The following is a 22,318-nucleotide window of genomic DNA, read 5'->3' as shown; positions in this document are numbered from 1 at the left end:
TAGTATATATTGATGAGGTAAAAATGTTCTCTTGTCATATATTTATAGATAGTAAAGTGTAATCAAATGTCAATTCCAAATCTTTAAAGTTATGTATAGCTTTTGAAAGAAAAAGGTACTTAATTTACATTTATGATTTCCATTTGACTGTTTTTTATCATAATCTTTTAAAATAAAGGTGTTTAATATGATGGAGACTTTTGATCATTTTGCTGACACCACAGGCAAGAACTAAACCTGGGCTTTATGCTTCCATTTTTTACCACTTTGACTTGGCTCATAAAATAAAATTATTTAGTAATTACCTAACACGCTGATCTTGTTTGTGGTTATAGCAGATTTTATTTAAACAAGTGAATGTTTCCATTGAACTTATGGTCTACTCTATTTGCCTTAGTTGTCTTTTTCATAATAAATCAATCAAATTGGTAACAAAAAAGTAACTAAGAAGAGTGATAAAATCCTTGTAACCTTGCTATAATACTGGAATTTGGTCTATGGCTTGTAAAATTTGAACCACATTTAGTAGATTTTGTGACAAATAAAAAGCAATCTCCTTAATGCAATATTCTAATGAAGTCTAGGGTATAGTACCTAGTGATAGTTTTACACCAAGAGCATCATGTAATTTCAACAGTTCATCTATAATAAAAGTTTGAATGAGGTGAATAATTAAATGAAATTACATTTTCCTCCTGAGAGTGTAGTAGTAATTAAAGATTTCACAAGTATGTTGTCACATACTTGCTCTCAGTGTGTAATTTTGTAATAGCCTAACCCAAACTATTTTCTTTAACACCGTACTAGGTCAATAGAGGAACCAATACAGTCTTACGGAATAATGTAGTTGCTGGATTTGAAAGAGCAGGATACCGCATTGATGGTGAACCTTGCTCAAGTAAGTCTTTTAGCATAGAATTAGCAAAACTAGGAAATACTTTGTTGAAGTTTGTTAGAAATAAGTAATTTTCAATTCAATATGTGATATCTTTTCCTTCTGGACACTGAAAGAACTCAACAAGGTACAGCATTTCAAGAAAACATTGAGTCTAAAAAAATGGATAGAATTTTAAGGAAAACTTTGTTTTTCCAGATTACGATCTAAAAACTCCAGCAGCAACTTCAGTTCTTATTTGGTTGGTATTGGAACAGAGTACCTCGTCCCACTACCACTTTTACAAAAATAATACTTCTTATCATAAAGATACATGCTGATAGGGGTATGCCACTATTTTGTACTTCTGCTTTAATAGAATAAATTCTCACTCTTCATATGTTAAAATCTACATGCATAAAAAAAAGTCAAAGTACAGTTCTGAGATACATTTCTCTCTATTAGACTAGTAAAAATTAAGAACTAACCGAACGTCCACTCTTTAGGCAAGGCTGTGGGAAAACAGGAACATCTACACACTGCTGACCGAAAGACAAAACAATGTCACCTCTGCATGGGAGAATCTGACAATGTCTGCCAAAATCACAAGTGCATTTATCTTTGACTCAGCACTTCCACTTCTAGTAATGTAGCTAACAGTTGCTTTTACACATCTAAAAAATTATTTGTGAACAAAGTTATTTATCACAGAATTGTCTGTACTAGCAGAAAACTGAAAGCCTCTTTATGTCCCATGTTAGACTAGCTGTATAAAGCCAAATGTTGCAACACCAGGCTGCTCTAGAAAAGAAGGCAGAAGAGCTCTATGTATGGATCTGGAGAAATCTCCAGGATATTCTTAAGTGTTAAGGGAAGGGTGCAAAATAGTATATATAATGCTGTTTTGTGTATGTTTTGTGGAAGAAAGGGAAGAAAATAAGAATGTGTATGGTATGTGTATACCATACATAAGATAACACTGAAAGTGTAAAAACAAAAAGTCATAGAAGGTGAGTGGGAATAAGGGACTTGGTACTTATAATTGTGTCATTGTTTATAACCTCTTGATTTTCAACCATATAAATGAATTATTACCAGATCAAAAAGTAAAATAAATAATAAAACTGCAGATTTTACCCTTTGAAAGCTTAAAGAAAGTTAAAGGAAATGGGACTTTCTCTGAAAAATGTACATTCCTTCTAGAGTTGATTTTTTTAAATCTCAATGTAGTTATTTTTTAACAGCTTTATTCAGTATAATTTATATACCATAAAATTCTCTGCTTTTTTAATGTACTACTCAGTAAGTTTAGTTATTTTTAAGATTATTTGAATCAGTATTTTTTCTTTCAATTAAAAAATTATCGGATTTCAGCTAATGTTATTGTTGTGCAAAATACATTTTAAAGGAATAACAACAATTTTGTCAACAGAGTTAACTGATTCCTTAATATATGCTCTTATTAAATATTTTAGTTGCCAACAGCTTAAAGTACCTCCTTTTTGATTAAAAATTTTAAAATATATAGTTTCTTCACAACTTCTATGAAGTTGTTCTTATGGGTTTTAAAAATCAAAATATGATCTTTGAATATGAATATTTACTAGTATGTATATATAATGCCATGTGATACATTTTTACCTATGTTGATATTCCTAAATAATTGAGTGTTTATAAGGAGGTTTTGGATTTATAGCAATGGAAGTATGAAACATCACAGGGGAATGGAGGACTTAAGTTCCCGCAGTCGTGCATCAGTTTCTCCAGTCCATCTCCCGGACCGACTCTGGGATGCTGGGGAAAGGACTATGCTGAATGCCGGGTCCAGGGGTGAAGCCATACTTGTCCATGGGGCTACTCCGTGCAGGTTCAAGGGAGAGAAATGTAAACATCTTCTTATGGAGGAGCAAAATCAAAACCACGTAGACCATAAGTAAAATGTAAAACCCAAAGGACTAGGAAGAAGGGAAAATCAGCACAAAATAGAAGAAATCAGATAAGATTTCTTAGCCAAAAGTGCTGCTAGTACAAAGTGCAATTTAGGAGGTGGGGCTGCTCTTTATAGGCAATCCTCCAATTTATGCATTTGGGGAGGGAAGTATTAAGTTTATTTAACTGATTTGGACATAGTAAAACTTCCATTAAAATCTGCTTTAATTATGCTATGTATTAATGAGTGTAATTTCCATTTATTGAGGGCATTTGCAAGGCACTTTACATGGGCTATTTCATTTCATTCTGAGGCAATCCTGAATTAGGCATTAAAACTTTTTATGTATGAGGCAATTGAGGTTCTAAAGGTTAAATAACTTTCCCAAGATCATGCACACATTAATTCAAACAATACTTAAAGAGCACCTATCTCTGTACGACCTTCCAGGCTCCAGGAATGTGATGGTGAATGAGCTAGACACAGTGTCTTCTCTGATGAAGCACATATCCTAGTAGGGGAGGAGAGGTGAATAATTCACAAATAATAATAAAATAGCAAGTGATAGAAACTGTAACTGCAATATAAAGTGAGCAAGGCACTATTTTGAATCAGGAAGTCAAAAAAGGCCTTTTAAAGAAGTGACGCTTAACTTGAAAATGGGGTGACCAGAAGGAGCCAGCAACAGAGATGTGCCAGGGAAACATTTCACAGACAGCAAGTTGTACCATTGCATTTCAGGTTTAGGCTTCTTTGGATCCAAATCCCATGATGTTTCTAATAAAATTCATGTTCACTGTAATCAGATAAAATAATGTAACAGACATCTGCACTAGAATGTTTATAGCAGCACAATTGACAATTGCAAAGATGTGGAAACAACCCAAGTGCCCATAAATACATGAGTGGATTAATAAAATGTGGTGTGTCACGCACACACACACCCCCCCCATGGAATTCTACTCAGCCACAAAAAACAATGGTGATCTAGCACCCCTTGTATTATCCTGGATAGAGCTAGAGCCCATTCTACTAAATGAAGTATCACAAGAATGGAAAAATAAACACCACATGTATTCGCCATCAAATTGGTATTAACTAACTTAACTGACCAACACTTAAATGCATATATAGTAGTAACATTCATTAGGTGTTGGGCAGGTGGGAGGGGGGTGGAGGGGATGGGTATATACACACCTAATGGGTACAATGCCCACCGTCTGGGGGATGGACATGCTTGAAGCTCTCACTTGGGTGGGGCAAAGGCAATATACATAACCTAAACATTTGTACCCCTGTAACATGCTGAAATAAAAATAAATAAATAAATAAAATAATGTAACAGTAAACTAAACCTTTTCAAATAAGTACCTAATTATTTTAAATAAGGGTGAAGAGACAAACTAGACAAGAGTAAATACTAAATAGAGTAAACCATAAATGGAAAAATCATAAAAATATTTGATCATCTCATTAAAACTTATATCGTAATTTTACATATATAATTTTTTAAAGAATTTCGTTAACTTTAACTGATACCACTTATTGAAACTCTATGACATAAATTGTAATATGAATTCTTTGGTTCTGTATTTCCTTACAAGGCCAGTCTAATCCCACGGAAAAGTGGTTTGACAATGAAGCCCATGGAGGTTTGTACGGTATCTATATGAACCAAGATGGCCTTCCTGGGTGTTCTCTTATCCAGGGATTTACCATTTGGACATGCTGGGATTATGGAATTTATTTTCAGGTAAATGTGATTGAAGATAGCAATTGTTTATTTTCTTTTATGATTGGCCTTAGTACTGTGTAACCTACAAATTGTATTGCAGACCACGGAGAGTGTGCACATTTATAATGTGACCCTGGTTGACAATGGAATGGCCATTTTTCCCATGATTTACAAGCCAGCTGCTGTCTCACACAAAATTTCCAGTAAAAAAGTACAAATTAAGGTAATAAATGAATATAGCCACACTGTGAAGAAAGAGCAACTCAGAGAAGGGTAAAATTATTGAAGGACTGATAAGAGTAATGCTTATCTAGTCCACACCTCCCTTCCTTTGCTTTCAGCGCCCTCAGCCTGAAGATTCTTCATCCTTATCTCTCTTCCCCCTTCCCTCACCTCTTCCGGCTTATCACCTGCTAATCTTGCAACAGTTAGTTAAATTTCCACTCCCTCTATGAAGCTTTTCCTGAACCAGCATAGGTGGTAATAACACTCTTTTCACTTTGTGTCCTACCATTTCCAACACAGAAACGTAACATGTCACTACATGTCATTATTTACGTGTCTTCTCTTCCCCTTCCCCCTTTGTGTGCCATTCTAGCTGGGGCAGCAGTCACTCCTTTTCCATCTTTGTTTAACAAATGATCTACTTTTCTAGTTTATAGTTTGGTTTTACTACAGTAGAATTCGGTATTTTCCATTATTATGTTGTCTTTTAGGAAGAGCTATTGTTAATGCTATATTACTTGGCTTATTTTTAAATAGAGCTCATTAATAGTTGGAAGTAGCCCTGAATTTAATTGCTCTGATGTCCTGACTGATGATGATCCCAATATTGAACTCACTGCTGCCCATCGGAGTCCTAGACCTTCAACAGGTGAAAAATTTGGAACTTTCATGTTGGTATTCATATGAATAGATACTCAATTTCCATTAATTTTTTTTTTTTGTAAAAGGTGGTAGAAGTGGGATTTGCTGGCCCACCTTTGCTTCAGCTCATAACATGGCACCCCGAAAGCCTCATGCAGGGATCATGAGTTATAACGCCATTGGTGGCCTTTTGGATGTCTCAGGCAAGTTTAAACGTAGTCTTTTATAAATCTACTCAATTAAGGTCTATAAAGAATATGTAGAGTGTAACTAATAATGTTTCATTGTTAATAAAAAAATTATTTAAATAAATTCTTATATGAATCTGCTGAACATGACAAAGAAATCAGACATCAGAGTCCATCTCAAAAATGACTCCTTGGTGGGATTTTTATGCTTATATTGAATAAATGATATTTAATTTTCCTTCTAAACAACGACAGTGGTATGGTGATTTAAATTAATTAATTATATAATTTGTAAAAGCCATTTCATATGTGTAGGATTATATATTACCATCCCCTTTTACAACCGAAGAACTTCAAGCTCATAGTACTTAAGTGTCTGGTTAAATGCCCACAGTTATTAGCAGAGCTATGATTAGAATAAAAATCTCCTGACTCAAACTCCACTGCTCTTTCACTGGACCAAGGCTGCTTCCTTAGAAATGTAAAATAAATATATGTAAATTAATGTAGTGAACACATCAATTATTTTCATTTTTCCTATTAAATATACTGTGCCATTCTCTATTTTAGCTTAGCAAATCTCCCTTGCATGATAATTTTAACCACTGTTTCTTGGAAGAAAGTTGTTCAATAAATTAAACATCTAAGTTTTAACATATTCCTCATAACTTTAGCTGCCAGAAATGTAAAACAAATAACCATGATTTTTCAGTGATACTTGCAATAATGATACCCTTAGATAAAATTATGTAACATGCTGTATAGGTTTTAGTTGAACATATGTTACTTTCAATAAAAAATATGCTCCAGAATATTATAAATATCATATAGCAATGAAAATGTCCTCATGAAAAGGAGCCTTAGATGTGGAATTTCTTAGAAAAACACAAATAAATGTTCTTCTTTCATAAGACATGATCTTTAAAAATAACATATAAAAGATGATTAGCTTAGGTTGGATTCCCTAGAAGCCGAACCTTAGATGGGAATTTTTGTGTAAGTAGTTTCTTGAAGGAATGCTCTCAGGAGAAAGGGATAGAAGCAGATTAGGGAAGGGAAATTGCTAAGCAAAGATGGGGTGTATGCTGGAAAAATAGCTTTACTGATCAACACCTAAGTGCACATATAGGAATAACATTCATCGTGCGTTGGGCAGATGGGAGCGGGGAGGAGGGGATGGGTATATACATACATAATGAGTGCAATCAGCACTGTCTGGGGGACGGACAGGCTTGAAGCTCTGACGGGGGGTGGGCGCTAAGGGCAATATACAGAACCTAATCATTTGTACCCCCATAATATGCTGAAATAAAAGAAAAAAGAAAAAAATCAATAAAAAAAATAGCTTTACTTGATGCCACTGGGAAAATCTGGAATGTAAATTGCCACTAAGTTGATCTCACATTTGGCCAGGGGTGTGGGGGTGGGCGGAGATTTGTATCCCCATGTTAGTCAGTTTGGGGTTACAGTTGCCCCTGTAGGGAAGGCCTTAATTTCCTGGGTGATGTGGCCCCTGTTTGGCTAAGCCAATTCTCTGGAAAAGAGGGCAGCCAGAGCTGTTAGCAGCCAGTACTCCCAGAGATGAAAGATGGGTGTGCCAGCCTGCATACACTTCAATCTACTTCTGGGATCACTTGGGTCCACTTGCTTTTTCATGAACTTAATTATATTAAGATTATTTCATCAGGATATGATTTCTCCAGGATTCTACATGGTCACAGTTTCTGGGAAAAGTTGTATTAAGAAGGTTCATGGTCATACTGCCATAGCTTGTCCCTAGACCATAAATGATACTCATCGTTTCATTGGATCTTAGAAAGAAGGAGTGCCTGCCGTTGGGTTCCTGCATAGCCTCTATTTCCACCACCAAGGCTGCTCAGTTTATAAGACTATTGTGCAATTGCTGGGTGGCTGAGGACAGAGATTAGCTGACATCTGTTACACAAATCATCTTGTCCATTTGGTTTCTCAGGGATTCTTCTGTATTGAATGTTCTTGGTAGGCAATAACATGCCTTTTGTACCCACTTCCACAGATCTATCCACATGCTTTCTACTGAACATCCAATCTAGTTCCTTCCAAGCTCCTAACCAACCAGCTTTGCCACTGCTACTGCCCATGAGTCCATGTTTATTCTTACCTCAGACTATCTCTCTCTGCACACAAGGTAGATGACCCTTACACTACCAAAATTTCTGTTCATCGGAAGGATCTTTCCACACCACACTCATTCAAGGCCAGCTCAAAGTGGGGCTGAAATGCATTAACCATTCCAATATCCCCATTTTTCTGAGCCTTTTGACAGCACCCCCTTTTTTTAGAATATGACATAGAAATTTGGGAAATTCTACTTCACTTAATGTGGGCTGTCAGTATTTCAAGCTTCCAAAAGCCATCCCAGCAACATATTAGAACTAGCCATACTGTTGTATAATTCCCTGTGGACAGGTCTTGTTAGGGTGAGATTTGTCTTTTAAAGCATCTACCTCTTTTTAGGTCTCTGCATGATTTCAAGCAAGTGAAGCAGGAAGTTATTCTCTCATAAAAGAAAGTAGACCATTTATACACATCCAGAGCATTTTAGCACATTCTGAGATGTCAAGGTTCATGCTCATCTTTCCATATATTCCCATCTAATTTAGCATCCCACTCTTTTGCTATCAGGGCCCTGACTTTGATGCTAAGGCTGAGAACTCAGCCATCTTTTAAGTTAATGAAGTTCTGCTAACCTTACAATTAGATCCCAAGCTTTTCTTTGAATTTGTGATTTGATTACCACAGGTTTCATTTTCTTTCTTCAAAGCATCAGTGAAGTAGAACCAGAAATGGAATTCTTATGTAAGTGGTTTATTGAAGGTGTGCTTTCAGGAAAAAGGGATTGAGGGAAGTAGAATAGGAGAGGGGAAGGAGCTAAGCAAGGATATGGCCTCAACTGGAGTCTAGCTTCCTGACTGATTCTTCAAGAGCTGTGGAGCGTAAATTGTATCACATATTTTTCCCACATTGAGACAAAGGGGTCTTCCATACCTCCTGTTAGTCAGGCACGGCTATTTGTGGTGGTGGTGGGGAGTACATAGTCTCTCAGGCAAGGGAGCTCTCAAGTAGCTGAGGACAATTCTTTAGGGAAGACTGCAGCTTTGAGTGGCTTTCAGCCAGCATTTACAGGAGGAACTAGGCAGTTGGGTACACTGGCCCAGTAAAGAGAATCTGGGCAGGGTACAAACAGCATCTGCTGCTGGGGTATTTTATTAATACTCATCTACAGGTTCATATTTATGTGTATAATCTCTTCTTTGGAGAAAATATAATTAAGAAAGGTCATAGGTAGTACATAAGCGATTTAAGAATTTTAGAGATCACCTTTTGTTTTTCTCTGAGTTATTGGATTTTAAGTACAATGGAGAATAAGTTTTTGGATCTAATCAATTTTATCTTCTGGCCACATAGTATATGCAAAGAAACCAAGAGAAAAATAGTGTTCCAGTTAGTTTTTGCTGCTTAACACATCACCCCCCAAATTTAGAAACTTTAAACAATTATTTATAGCTCATGAGTCTGGAGATTGGCAATTTGGGCTTTGTTCAGCTGGGTGGTTTTTCTGCTGATCTCACCTGGGCCTATTCATTAGGTGTCATCGGTTTACAGGATGGCTATGGGCTGGTTGGTCTAGGATAAACTTATTTCCATGTCTGGTGGTTGGTGCTTGCTGACAGTTGGTGCTGGTCATTGGCTGGAGTGATGGGAATGATTGAGCAACATATTTTCCAGGCTTACTCACATGTTGGAAGTCACACAATTCCCAGCAGCACCAAGAGAGAACAAGCTCTAATATGCAAGCACTCTCCAGATCTCTGTTTATGCCATGATTGCTTTTGTCTCATTGGGCAAACCAAGTCACATGGTCAAGCCCAGAGAAAATGTGGGAGAAGATTCCCCAGTGGTGTGGATATTGGGAGGCAACAGTCTACCACAAACAGTGGGTAGTGGCAAAGGATGTGTTTGGTGGAATGTGCATAAAATAAGTCTGATTTTACCACTTTCTTCAGAGAAAATAATTACTTTTCTATTATTTATGTTTCAGGTTCAACATTTGTTGGATTTAAGAATGTTTGTTTGGGGGAAACTAATGTGATATTCATTACTAACCCTTTAAATGAGGATTTACAGCACCCAATCCATGTGAAGAATATACAACTGGTTGATACTACTGAACAATCAAAAATATTTATACATAGGCCTGATATAAGGTAAAATGTATAAAAACTCAGTTTTTTCTTTTCTGTCTTTATAGTTTTCCATTCTCCTTTCTCTCTGCTAAGGGTCTGAGGAAGTTACTATATTAAAGTAACTGCTAAATTTCTGTAAAACTTTAATCAACATTGTGAAAATTAAGGCCATTTGATAATGTAAATTTAGTGTTCTCAGCTGAATTTTAAAAACTGGGCTTTAGTATGTATATTTTCTCCCACTGCCTGTGTGTGTGTGTGTGTGTATGTGTGTGTATGTATCATCAATAATATCATCGTTAAATATAAAAGTTACAGATAGGTTCTGAAGTGTGTTCTACGTTAATATTGCTCTACGTATAAAAGCCACCTGTGGTGGTACAAAACTGTAGTCGTAGCTACTCAGGAGGCTAAGGTGGGAGGATTGCTGCTTAAGCCCAAGATTTCAAGGCTAGCCTGGGCAACATAATGAGATTCTGTCTCTAAAAACAAAAAAGCTTTTTAAGGTTTAAGAATATCTCCATTAATAGTCATAAAGGACAAGAGACACCTCTATCATTTCTTCCTATTTTATTTAACCTATTGCTTTCCAAATATTCATCGTAGGCACTCCAAAATGTGCTTGAAAATTAAATGCCAACCATTATAATCACTGTAACTATAAATATACAGAAACTTAGAAAAGTGATTTTTCTGATCACAAAAGTCAGTTGGTATCAAGATATTTACAGAAGCTGGTCACTTAGATTCTAAGTCATAGAGGAATAACTGCTACCTTTTATAAGAGGTACAGACCAGGAATTTAGATATAAGGCAGTACTGGAGGAAAGAAAATTTCTATTAGTGGTCTTTGACTGTTTTCAGTTTAGGGGAGAAGAGAAAGAATAATGCTTTGCAATTAAACAGGCATCTCCTCAGAGAAATGCAATATTTCATAGATAGTTTGACTTCAGCTGATTTTGTTTTGATGACAGCCCAACACTTACTCATTTAATCACTGTTGAACATCAGTGTTTTAGCTCCTACTTAGTTGCCATTGAATCTTTCAGATGTAACATATAATTTTAATATCTAAGTCAAGAAGAAAATGTTGCATTTTCAAATATAATTTCTCTGAGTTTTGTGCTTGTAGTGGGTGCTGTTAGTGCCCTCCCAGATCTTCTGTACTTGGCAGTGCACCCAGCCCCCATATGCTCTTCATGCTGGCTGATAATAGAACTTTGCTCTTAGCCAAATGGGACTAGCCTTTGGAGTCCAAATCCTGCCCTACCACCACCACCCTCCCTGTCCCTGGAAAATGACTGACTGATTCAGAAGCACAAAGCCTGCCACCTTGTCTTAAGGTGGCAATAGCTCTGTAGTGCAATTCGTGTTCCAGAGGTTTCCATGGGATCAGATGTGGGCCACAGTCATCTTTAATTTCTTTCCTTTTCTCTATGCAGCTTGTCTTCCTCCATTTTGAGAAGAATCCTTTGATAACTCAATTGAACAAAAATCCACATCTCAGATTATGTTTCTTGGGAATCTGAACCAAAATAGAGCCCAAAGCCACAATATGAAAGAGTGCTTCTGGGGACTCTACTCACAGACTTGCTTACAACAGCAATATTTTACAAACCTGAATACAAAGAATCCATGAACTACAGACATATTTATTAAAATCCTTCTCTAAGACTAATATGTTTTAGTAAGAAATAAGGTATAGTGTCATGTCTCTAAAATAGGTAAAAAGGGAGATATACACTAGATATTATTTAATAGATCTGAGCATTCTACTATTATTTTATACTATAACTCTGGAATAAATTTTGTTTCCCCATAGCATATATCATGGTATTGTATAAGTATATTGCATGTATACCATATGAATGTACATTGCACATTATGCAGCTATTTCATTATTAAAACCAAGTAACAATCAATCAGCAATCTAAGTAACTCAAGATGAAGCCAAAATACCATCTATGTTTGAACTGCATGATAAGTTTATAATATCTCTTCTCTTAGAGTTATCTGTAGAATGGTTACTAAAATATGTAGCATGATAATTACAATCCAAGTATATCTGTATATGTATATAGACAATGGTCTACAAAAATATATATTAATACTAATCTGTAATTGATGATGAGCCTAAAAGCTCAGGATAAGAAGATAAAAGTGACTGAGCTTTTAATAAATATTTAGATTATTTCATAGTAAGCAATATTTTTAAAAATTTTAAAGGCAAGAATGAAGAGAAATAATAATAAAGATGTCCCTGTCAACATAGGGATTTTGTATGTCCTGTAAAACAGAGAAACCAGTCACCTGCTGTATAAGGCAATGTTGGTATATTGTGAACAATGCACAAATATGAAATCTAACATTCAACAAAATATGGAATGGCAAGATGGTATTTTAATTTTATATCCCACAGGTATAACTTGTCCTTTTGAATGTTAATGAATTCATAATAATGTACCAAATCAACACAATGGAAAAGTAGACCTCATTACAATACTAATTGTATATGCTACTTGGTCCCACTTTGAATCTTCTCTGAAATATTAAATCAGTCAAACAAATTCTTTGGATACCCTCTTATCAAATACTCAAGTATATTCCTACTCTTTAGGAACAATGGAACTAAATCATTCATTTCACCTTTTCTCCACAGTAAGGTCAATCCATCTGATTGTGTAGACATGGTTTGTGATGCCAAAAGGAAATCTTTTCTGAGAGACTTGGATGGCTCCTTTCTGGGGAATTCTGGTTCAGTGATACCTCAAGCAGAATATGAATGGAATGGAAACAGCCAACTAGGAATTGGAGACTACAGAATTCCTAAGGCAATGCTCACATTCTTGAATGGAAGTAGAATTCCTGTCGCTGAGAAAGCACCTTATAAAGGTTTGTTGGATCTTATTCTGTTGTTAGTCCTCAAGTTCATGAAACAAAATATATGTTTTATTTTTAATGATTGATGTACTCAACCAATAACATATTTTCTACTTGTTAAGCTTACATAACAAGAAAAAGATTATGTGAATTCTTTACAAAGAGATATTTTTATTGCTAAAATGTTTATACATATATTTTCAGGAATTATTAGAGATTCAACCTGTAAATACATTCCAGAATGGCAGAGCTATGAGTGCTTTGGGATGGAATATGCAATGATGGTTATTGAAAGCCTGGATTCTGACACAGAAACTCGAAGACTTTCACCAGTGGCTGTAGTGAGCAATGGTTATGTTGATCTCATTAATGGTAGGTATTCAATGTACATGACCTACAGTTACTCAAAGCAATTGCTCTTTATTGCATGCATGGAGACATCTCATAAATTAGCTACCACACGAAACTAGAAAACATCAAATCTTCTTTGCCTTCCATTTGTAAGAAAGATCAATGTGCAGGGGAGAGAACTGACTCTTTCACAGTATCCCATGCAGGAAAGCAAGGACAGTTATTTCAAATGGGCCATTAGAGTAAGAAGAAGGAGGAGAGGGGAAGAGGGAAGGAGAAGAAAGGAAGGAGAAGAAGGGAGAAAGTTACTTCTGGAGTGATCCTCATGCCTTTATTGATAAGATGATATAAATATTTTGAAGAAAAAGTTGGCCCAAGTATCTCCAAAAATATAATTTGCCTTACATAAATTTAAAAAATGATAATGTGTTATTTAGAATACTTGAGAAGTGGTTTTCTCAGCCTACTCATTTTTTATTCTCATGAATCTTTGGAAGTCTCATCTATGACCAATGTGTTTTTTCATCTCTGATTCCTTTGACTGTCAAGATCATCTCGTCAAGCTCGAGTCAGGTTTCTCCCATTCTGGTCTTAGGTGGTTCTAGCATGGTGGGAAGGTAATAGTCTCTATAAGGATGCAAATAGGCTTAAGAGACCAAGGCTTTTGAATTAGTAAGGTGAATTTCTAAAAGGTACTGAAAACAGGACAAGGATTCATTGTACATCCATGAAATGATACTAGAGACTCAAAGAGTAGCCCCTAAGCAGACTCAGTGTCTTTCATATGCTGAAGGGACACACAGCCCGGCTCAGATTTCTGTGCCCTGATATTATCACAACATGTACTAAAATATACTGGGATTCAACAAAACAGCTGATACCCCACAAAAATTTGCATTTAAAAAAACTCATTACAGAGAGTAAAATGAACCAAATCAGGGGTATCCCGGAGTTTCATGATTTTGAGGCTCTCCTTGCTGCTCCCACCCAACATGTGATCTCCTGGTTTCTGTGGCCAGCAATCAACCCAATTTCAAATTTTACAAAGCAGAGATTGTGGGAACAATTTTAGAGCAGTCAGTGAATAATGGAGGAATCAAGGAGATGTTTTCAAATTGCTCTGTTTTATATGGTGGAGAAAAATTTCAATGTATTTATTTTTACATTTCCCTTTTTGGCAGGCAGTACAAGTTTCTATTTACAATAGTGACATGGCATTTTTCTTTTAAATGAATTTAAATTTTAAACAGTGACTGTCAATTTAAAGAAAGCTTAAGTAAGTGATAATAACATGGAAAAATCATGAAGGTGTTGGAAGAATCACCGAAGCTTGAAATGTTCCATACTAAATGAAAAAAATAATTCCTCAAGATAAAAGCTACTGAATATTACTAAATTTTCCTTTTAAATATTAATACTCAATTTTATTTATTTTAAAAATGTGACTTTTTTGTCACTAAATTTTTTGCTTTATACATAGACATTTCTTTATGTGTGTTTGCAAAACCCACAAAAAAGGTATATTTAAAAGTATAATTTATATTTTGTATGATAAGGAAAATGTTATGCTGTACATGAGCTTTAGAAGTTTATATTGATTGAAAATTTGATTGAAGTTCAGTTATAAATATTGATAATACTTCCAAGTAAGGCAGGAAATTCAGCAAACCTAATGAATAAATGCATTGAGAAAATTCAACATTCCATATTTCACTCAATGTTTTATATATGCATAATCCCAGCCACTTTAAAACTAAATGAATAGAGAAGTTTGTTGTGAAAGTCAATGTTGCATCTGTTCAGAAAATGGATTCAGGTAGGAAAGCATCCATTGTATCTTGGCTTTCTAGAAGGTTTGATGGAGTGTTATTTCTGAGATGGCTTCGGTTCATTAATGACGTTGACACTCCAGTAGTACCGCTAGTCACAGTGTTTAATAAAAATTTCTTAAATTAAAATTAAAATGGAGGAAGATTAAGGACTTAATTAAACAAATGTATTTGTTGAATTTACAAATTAACTAATGAACAAATGAGTAAGTGAAAGAACAAATTAATGAATCAATGGTCCACACATACAATGTCCATGTTTTCCAGGTACAGACCCCATTTTTAACAAATTCACTCTGTGACAGCACATTCCTAGCAACGAGCCTGAGGAAGTTGATTCCCCACCCAAGTTCACATTTGATAGGGAGGAAAAAGGATCAAGCATTTTCTTCCTCGCCACGTGGCCTGGGCTTGAATATGATTATTAAAGTAAAGAGACATCCCTGTGATCTTCCAGTACAAATTCTGATCAACACATTAATTTAGCCTTCTTACCCTGAGCAGTGTAAAAGTAAGGGTATCAGGAAAGAGTTGCTTCCCTGCCGAGGTTTGAGAAATAGCTTAGATGGCTGGATAGTGGTAGATGGATAATGGGTATAATGCTGAACTTGACCTCTGCAATTTATTTGCAATGCAATTACTCTTCGGATTTTATGCTATTAATAGTCATAGGAACACTAGCTTTCATTTTGCATGGATTTAGGCCCACAGGATCATGGCTGGTGTGCTGGATACACATGCCAAAGAAGGCTGTCCCTGTTTCATAGCATTGTGGCTCTGAACAAATCTTATGAAGTTTACTTCACTGGTACCAGTCCTCAGAATCTTCGACTTATGTTGCTTAATGTTGACCATAACAAGGTAAGGAAAGATAGAAATAATGTCTTAGGAGTTATTGCTGTTGACTATTTGTATATGTTTCTATCTACTAAGGATATTATATCTCTTCCCGAGTTTTCTCTAACATTGTCAGCCTTACAGCTCATTTTCAAGGACCCATCAAGATACTACTAAAAATACTATTAGCCTAGAGAGTTTTCAGTCAGCCTAAAAGTACATATGAGTACCAAACATTCCCCACCCCCAATAGGCACTTGAATCTGGTGGTTCAGATAGGAGGCATGACAGTGATGCCTATGATTTGTGTGATTAGTAAGCAAATGGAAATTTTTACATAAAAAATAGTGTATATCCAAATCTGATCACTTGGAATTATATACTTATTCTTCCATGCTGCTATTACTTATCTATGTTAGAAATAAACCATTGGAATTTGCTTCAGACATTGCAGGATGTTATTTTAAATATCTTCAACAATGTCAAATCTTTGGTATCAACTGAATTCAGCCAGGTTCATTAAATTTATACATACTATGTCAATGGAAAAAGAGTATTAGGTTAAGCAGTAGTCTCATAATTTAGATTTTCTTTTCTAAGAGCATAAGACTTCCAAGTCCCAGAGTGTTAGGAATGTGAAGAAAGGATGCTGATAAGGCGAAGCAGAGGGAAGAGTAATGAAAGGAGACGCCTGGCCCTTCCCAGGTGATAGTAATTTCATCCTTTCAGTTGCTAGAGACAAAACCTTAGAACCACTCTTTACTCCTCTTTCTCTCATATTTCCAATCCATCTGCAAATTCTGTTGAGTGTCCCTTCAAAATATACAGAATCTGACCACTTTTCAACACCTCCACTGCTACTGTCCAGTTTAAGCTTTCCCTGGATTAAGGTAATTGCCTCCCAACTCCTCTTCCTGCTTCTGCTTTTGCCCTTCTGTAGTCTATTCTCACCTTAGGATCCAGAGAGATACCTTCGAAACATAAGTCAGATCAGGTCTCTCTCATGCCCCAAACCCTGCAATAATTTCCCCATTGGTCTCAAGTCCTCACAATGGCCTAGGAGGCCATATGAGACTCTCCCCTATCCCTGAGCTCTCTGGCTTCCTCTTCTACTCCCCCAGCCATCCCTGGCTCCTTGCTGTTCCTCAGTACACCAGACATAGCCATGTGCTTCCAATGTTGCATCAGCCCGGAACATTCTACCCCAGATGAATAAACTCCCCATCTCCTCAAATTCCACTTTCTCAACAGGTCTACTCCTATCGCCCCTCCTCACTTGGCTTCATAACCTTCTAACATGCTTTATACTTTACTTTGTATTATTTCTATTATTTTTTCTCTCTCTCTCATCACTCTAGAATGTAAGCTCAAAGAAGGCAGTGGCTTTTTCCAGCACCTAGAATACTGCATGGCCGAGATAGGAACTTGAAAATGGAAAGAGAATATTTTAACTTTAAAAATGAGAATGGTGACTACAAAGTAATGTGGCTGTTGAGTATTCTGAGCCTCTGAAGACACTATCGAAAGAAGATTCCAAAACTATGTATAGCTTATTAGACTCCTTGTTAATCCTCTCCTGCCATTGCAAAGGCCAGTCTCCTTACTTTATGGCCATATCTGATAGTATAAAATGTAGGGAATATAAGCATGAAAAATGAATAAAACTGAATCAGAGAGGATAGTTATTTTGACTGATTATTATTAGTTTTACTATCCAGTTCTCAGAGATAAGTATTTTTTTCAACATTAAGTACCTAATTTTGTGTGGTTGTATTATATAGAGCACTACTAAGCCCCTACCCACCCCTGCCTTTTCCCCTGCCCCTGGAATTAAAAGCCTGTGTTGTACTTTATCACCATGTAGAGGAACCCTTTCTTTAATTTAGAGATACTCCTCCAATAATTTCTTTCTTATATTACACTTTTCTACTGAGAATCAACAATTAAGGGTTAAATTATACCATCTGTATGAATGGTTAAATGTAAGCCCATTTTAAAATTTTAGTTCAAAATTTATCCTAAATCCATAAAACTTGGTTTTAATATTTTTATATAAGGTGTGCATAAAGGACATTTTAAGTGCTAAATTTAAATATTGTTTTATTGTTCTATTGATTTCTTAAAACAAAAGTGTTTATTTTTAACAGGCTGTTGTAGTAGGAATTTTTTTTTCCACACTTCAGCGTTTGGATGTCTATGTGAACAATTCATTGGTCTGTCCCAAAACTACAGTATGGAATGCCCAACAGAAATACTGCGAACTTAATAAGCGTCTATACACAGGTATCTCATCAGAAACCCATAGTGCACATAGTATATATTCTTGGTTATTTATAAAATTCTTTGTGATGTTTCATTGTTAATATTTTTAATACCTTAGGCATTGACAAATGCAGAAAAAATAAGGTTTTAGTCATGGCCCAGCAAATACTAAGCTGTGTTTGTTTATAACATGAGTGTCCTGAAAGGACATTCCTGATGGAATTCATCTATCTGCACACATGAAGATATAAGTTTTGATTGTGATGGACACTCGTTTGCTCCCTGAGAACTTTTTCATTCTACATACATTGAGTTTAGTCATTTCTATGTTCAGAAGAGATTTTGCTTAGAATTTTTACCATATCTCTGCTTTACTTCTATTTTATATAGGTCAGAGCCTAAATTAATTAGCAGTCATCAGAAGTATTACCAAGCAAACTAGTGTAATATCAGCTAAACACTATGAAGTAAATACGATAAAGTAAACTCTTGATTTAAATAATACATATGAAAGAGGCTAAACTTATCCATTTAATAATATTTTAAAACCAGGATTTTTCTCTGCTAACTTCAGTCTTTTTGTTAAACAGGATTCTAATGAGGACAACTTCATACTTTCCATTCCACAAATGCTACTCATCATCATTTTTAGATGTGCTCCATAATCTTGGCTAACTATTACATAAATGTATGCTATAGATCACAATATAAGCTAGACTTTCAAATATAAATGGGTAATCTATACTCTACCATTTATAGAACAAGTCCTATTTCTGCTAGTACTAGGAATAGCTAATGTTTCCAGAGACATTACTATATATCAGGCACTGTTCTAAGAGCTTTACATATAACTCATTGTTACTATATCATAATAACTCTATGAGGAAGGCACAGATGAGTAAACTGAGGCACAGTAGGTGAAGTAATACCACAGACTGGGTGGCTTAAACAACAGAAATTTATTTTCTCCAAATCTCTGAAAGCCTGAGATCAGCATGGTTAGGTTTTGCTGAGGGTGCTGCTGTTGGATTGCAGATGGCCCCTTTCTTGCTGTGCTCTCAGATGGCAGAGAGAGTGCGATCAAGCTCTCTGGTGTCTCTTTTTATAAGGGCACTAATTCCATTATAAGGGCCCCACCCTCACAACTGCATCTAAACCTTATTTCCTCTCAAAGGTCCCCATCTCCAAATGCCATCACATTGAAGGCTAAGGCTTCAATATATGAATTTGGGGGTGGGAGCACAATTCAGTCCCCAGAGTCTCAAAGCTGGTATAGGCAGAGCAAGGACTTGAAAACAGAGTCTAGCTCTAGAACCCACGAACTTAACCATTATGCTATATTGCCTCCTTATAAGCTAAGAGAGTCAGTATTATCACTTTTCATATACAAGGGTTACGTATATTTACAGCTTAATTTTCACTCTTCTTAAGCAATATGTATAGTACCAAGCACTCTGTCATTCAGGAAAAAAGGAACTATCTGAATGGGCAGAATTTAATATAGAGAATTGTTTACACAGGTGCTGAAGGGCTGGAAAACAATACCACTACTGCCCTCTTAGAGATAAGTGCATATGTGGTGGTAGTGGTGGTGGTGTTTTCTGAAATAGCATTGCTGTTAACTTTTTGCTTTGGCACTTAGAATGCAAAATAATATCCCTGTATTATGAATCTATACATATTTGGGGGTGTTACCCAAGAAGTTTTATTTTATTTATATCTCTGTTTCCTTCATTACCGTGAAAACATAAGAAAGCTACTTAGGGTAAGTGATGTATGCCCCTCTAACAGTAGCTTGAGAGCAGCTTCAATTTATAATACAAAGCACATTCTTCAGATTCACACAATGTTTAAGCCAAATTGCACCAAGAATTTATACTAACAGATATTAAGGAAATGTAGAGGAATAATGAAATGGCTTCTTAATGCTATAGTCTGTTACATGCATAAGAAATTCCCTCTTCTTCCTAAAATTTTAATTTCTTTTTCATAGTAAGCCTCACAATAAAATGTGGTAAGGAGCAACATGTCTCATTTCACTACTATTATGCAATTCAGCATTTGTCTGGGCTCAGTATGTATTAGTGGATTTATTACTTTTAGACATTGTTGATACTTTGCCATAAAATCATATATATGTGTGTGTATATATGCTTTTTCAGCCATTATATATATATGATCTCAATCACTTCTATAAAATTCAGTTTCCTAGTAGAATTTATTTTGCCTTAACCAAAGATTTTTCAGGCTGAACTGTAAACCTGTTTTATTGGTATAAGATTCTTCTGAGATATTTTAATATATGCTTCATTTTCACTACATACTTTTGTCCTTGGTAAAAATAGAAACACTGAATTGTAAATGTTCTTTTAAGAGTTGATATATAACACTGCATAAGTTAGATGGCTAGTAAAGTTAAATTTATATTTTTAAATTACCAAATGCCTTCAGTCGAGGCTTTAAAATTCTGAACATGTAAATAGTATTATAAGTACAGTATAGGTTCTTAGGTTCATAATGAGATTTGTTCCTCATTTATACTGTTTATAGCTAATTGTCTTTAAAAAGCAATTTAATATATAATTATTATTGGTAGTATTTTTAAAGGATTGACTTTAATTTTGTATGTTAGTTCTATAAGTGTTTGTGTTTTTAATATGCATAACTTTCTTATGAAAGAATAACATTGAATTTCTCAAAATTTTCTAAATTCTAACAAATATTAAATAAGCATGATAATATAAATATACTTAGCTGTGCTTGTTTGGCTTTTTTCCTCCATAGAGCAATTCCTTCCTAACCTGGATTCCACTGTCCTTGGTGAAAACTACTTTGATAGAACCTACCAGATGCTTTACCTTTTGGTCAAAGGAACTATACCTGTTGAAATCCACACTGCCGCAGTCATATTTGTTTCTTTCCAATTACCTACTGTAACAGAAGATGATTTTTACAGCTCTCATAATCTGGTTAGAAATCTTGCCTTATTCCTGAAGATATCAAGTGACAAAATCCGTATCAGCAAAATAGTAAGAGGGAAGAGCTTGCGGAGGAAGAGATCCACGGGACTCGCAATTGAATTAGAGATTGGAGATCCCCCCACTCGGTTCTTAAGCAATGACACTACAGGTATGAATAACAGACATTTGCAATAGAGGAATGCAATTACCAAATCCACATCCATACCTAACCCTGTCAGGGCCTGGTGAACCAGGCCTCAGAAAATCCCACCAACTCCACATCCTGAAGCCTGTAAGGGTCTAGAGACTCTTTTCCCTTCTCTACTCCCATAATCCCAAACTATTTTGGAATTGTGAAAGAATTTCAGACTGCACTTTGTTATTGGGGTTATTAACAAATTCAACAAAAGAATTTGACCTGCTATAAAAAGATCTGGGAAGACCTACCTAAAGAAGTGACCTTATAGCTGAGAGATTAAGGTTGAAAACAGTCTATCATTGAAAACAGGGAGGAGAAAGAGTGTTCTAGGCTGAGGAAATGGTTGGGGGGAGTTTGGTACATTGGAAGAACTGCAGGAGATCCAACTGGTCCGGTGTGGAATGCACCAGAAAGGGTAAGCTGCTGGGTGTGAGGCTGAGTGGTAGGCAGGTGCTCGATTGTGGAGAGCTTTAGAAGCCAAAAGAACGACTGTGGATGCTTTCTTAAGAAAAAGAGTAGAACCTTGCATATTCTGAACAGTGGAGTGGTAGGTTAGATTTCCACAGTGAAGTCTCAGATTTTCCCTGATAAGGGCAGATGAGCAAGAACATAATCTTTATTTTCTATGACTGGGCTAATCGTCCTCACCAGCTATTATCCCCTCTCTGTGTCCCTCACTTTCCACACCCCAATTTGCTAAGTATCATAGACAAAAACAATCCAACTTTCCCATTAGAGGTATCTCTGCTGGCTTAAATCGTTTCCTTAGGGTGACTCAGTTTGGGCATTTGGGTAAATGCTCAGCCCTTCCGATTTACTTTCTTTCCAACTTCTCTTTTCAAGTTGATATCTGAATACTAAAGGGCTGTCCTAACCTCAGGCCCTCATGTTACCCTCTTGTCTTCATGGCCTCTCCTGCAAGGTGGGTGGTCTTCTCTGCCCTGCACATGCATCTCTTGAGGTACCACAGAACTTTCCTGACCTTCTAGAATGCAATAGCACCTCCCCCCGCCCCCCCTGCGGACTCCCAACCATGTCTTTGTCTCCAGTGGTGAAGCACAAGTCCTCTCATGTAGTACTTGAGGGCATTTCCCTCTCCACGAATATGAGCTCTAGGTCTCTGTCAGTGGAAGATTTACCATCCAGCTAATGAGGCTTAAGCTTCAAAGCCCCTCACTTG

At 36.0% G+C, this 22,318-nt stretch overlaps 1 protein-coding gene across 1 annotated transcript in view; it reads left to right on the top strand.

The window, feature by feature from the left end:
• PKHD1L1 (PKHD1 like 1) overlaps nt 1–22,318 on the top strand; it is a 149,408-nt gene that overhangs the window by 116,317 nt on the left and 10,773 nt on the right. The window contains exons 63-73 of the mRNA XM_069465599.1: nt 808–898; nt 4,409–4,557; nt 4,640–4,762; nt 5,302–5,413; nt 5,493–5,609; nt 9,676–9,841; nt 12,480–12,712; nt 12,905–13,072; nt 15,584–15,741; nt 17,865–18,000; nt 20,764–21,108. Coding sequence (XP_069321700.1) covers nt 808–898; nt 4,409–4,557; nt 4,640–4,762; nt 5,302–5,413; nt 5,493–5,609; nt 9,676–9,841; nt 12,480–12,712; nt 12,905–13,072; nt 15,584–15,741; nt 17,865–18,000; nt 20,764–21,108 — 1,798 coding nt within the window. The remainder of the gene's footprint in view (nt 1–807; nt 899–4,408; nt 4,558–4,639; nt 4,763–5,301; nt 5,414–5,492; nt 5,610–9,675; nt 9,842–12,479; nt 12,713–12,904; nt 13,073–15,583; nt 15,742–17,864; nt 18,001–20,763; nt 21,109–22,318) is intronic.

The sequence above is a fragment of the Eulemur rufifrons genome, chromosome 3, assembly GCF_041146395.1.
Source record: "Eulemur rufifrons isolate Redbay chromosome 3, OSU_ERuf_1, whole genome shotgun sequence".
In the NCBI taxonomy this organism is placed as follows: domain Eukaryota; kingdom Metazoa; phylum Chordata; class Mammalia; order Primates; family Lemuridae; genus Eulemur; species Eulemur rufifrons.
The sequence above is the reverse complement of the archived record's forward strand: the minus strand, read 5'-3'. Positions and strand labels throughout refer to the sequence as shown.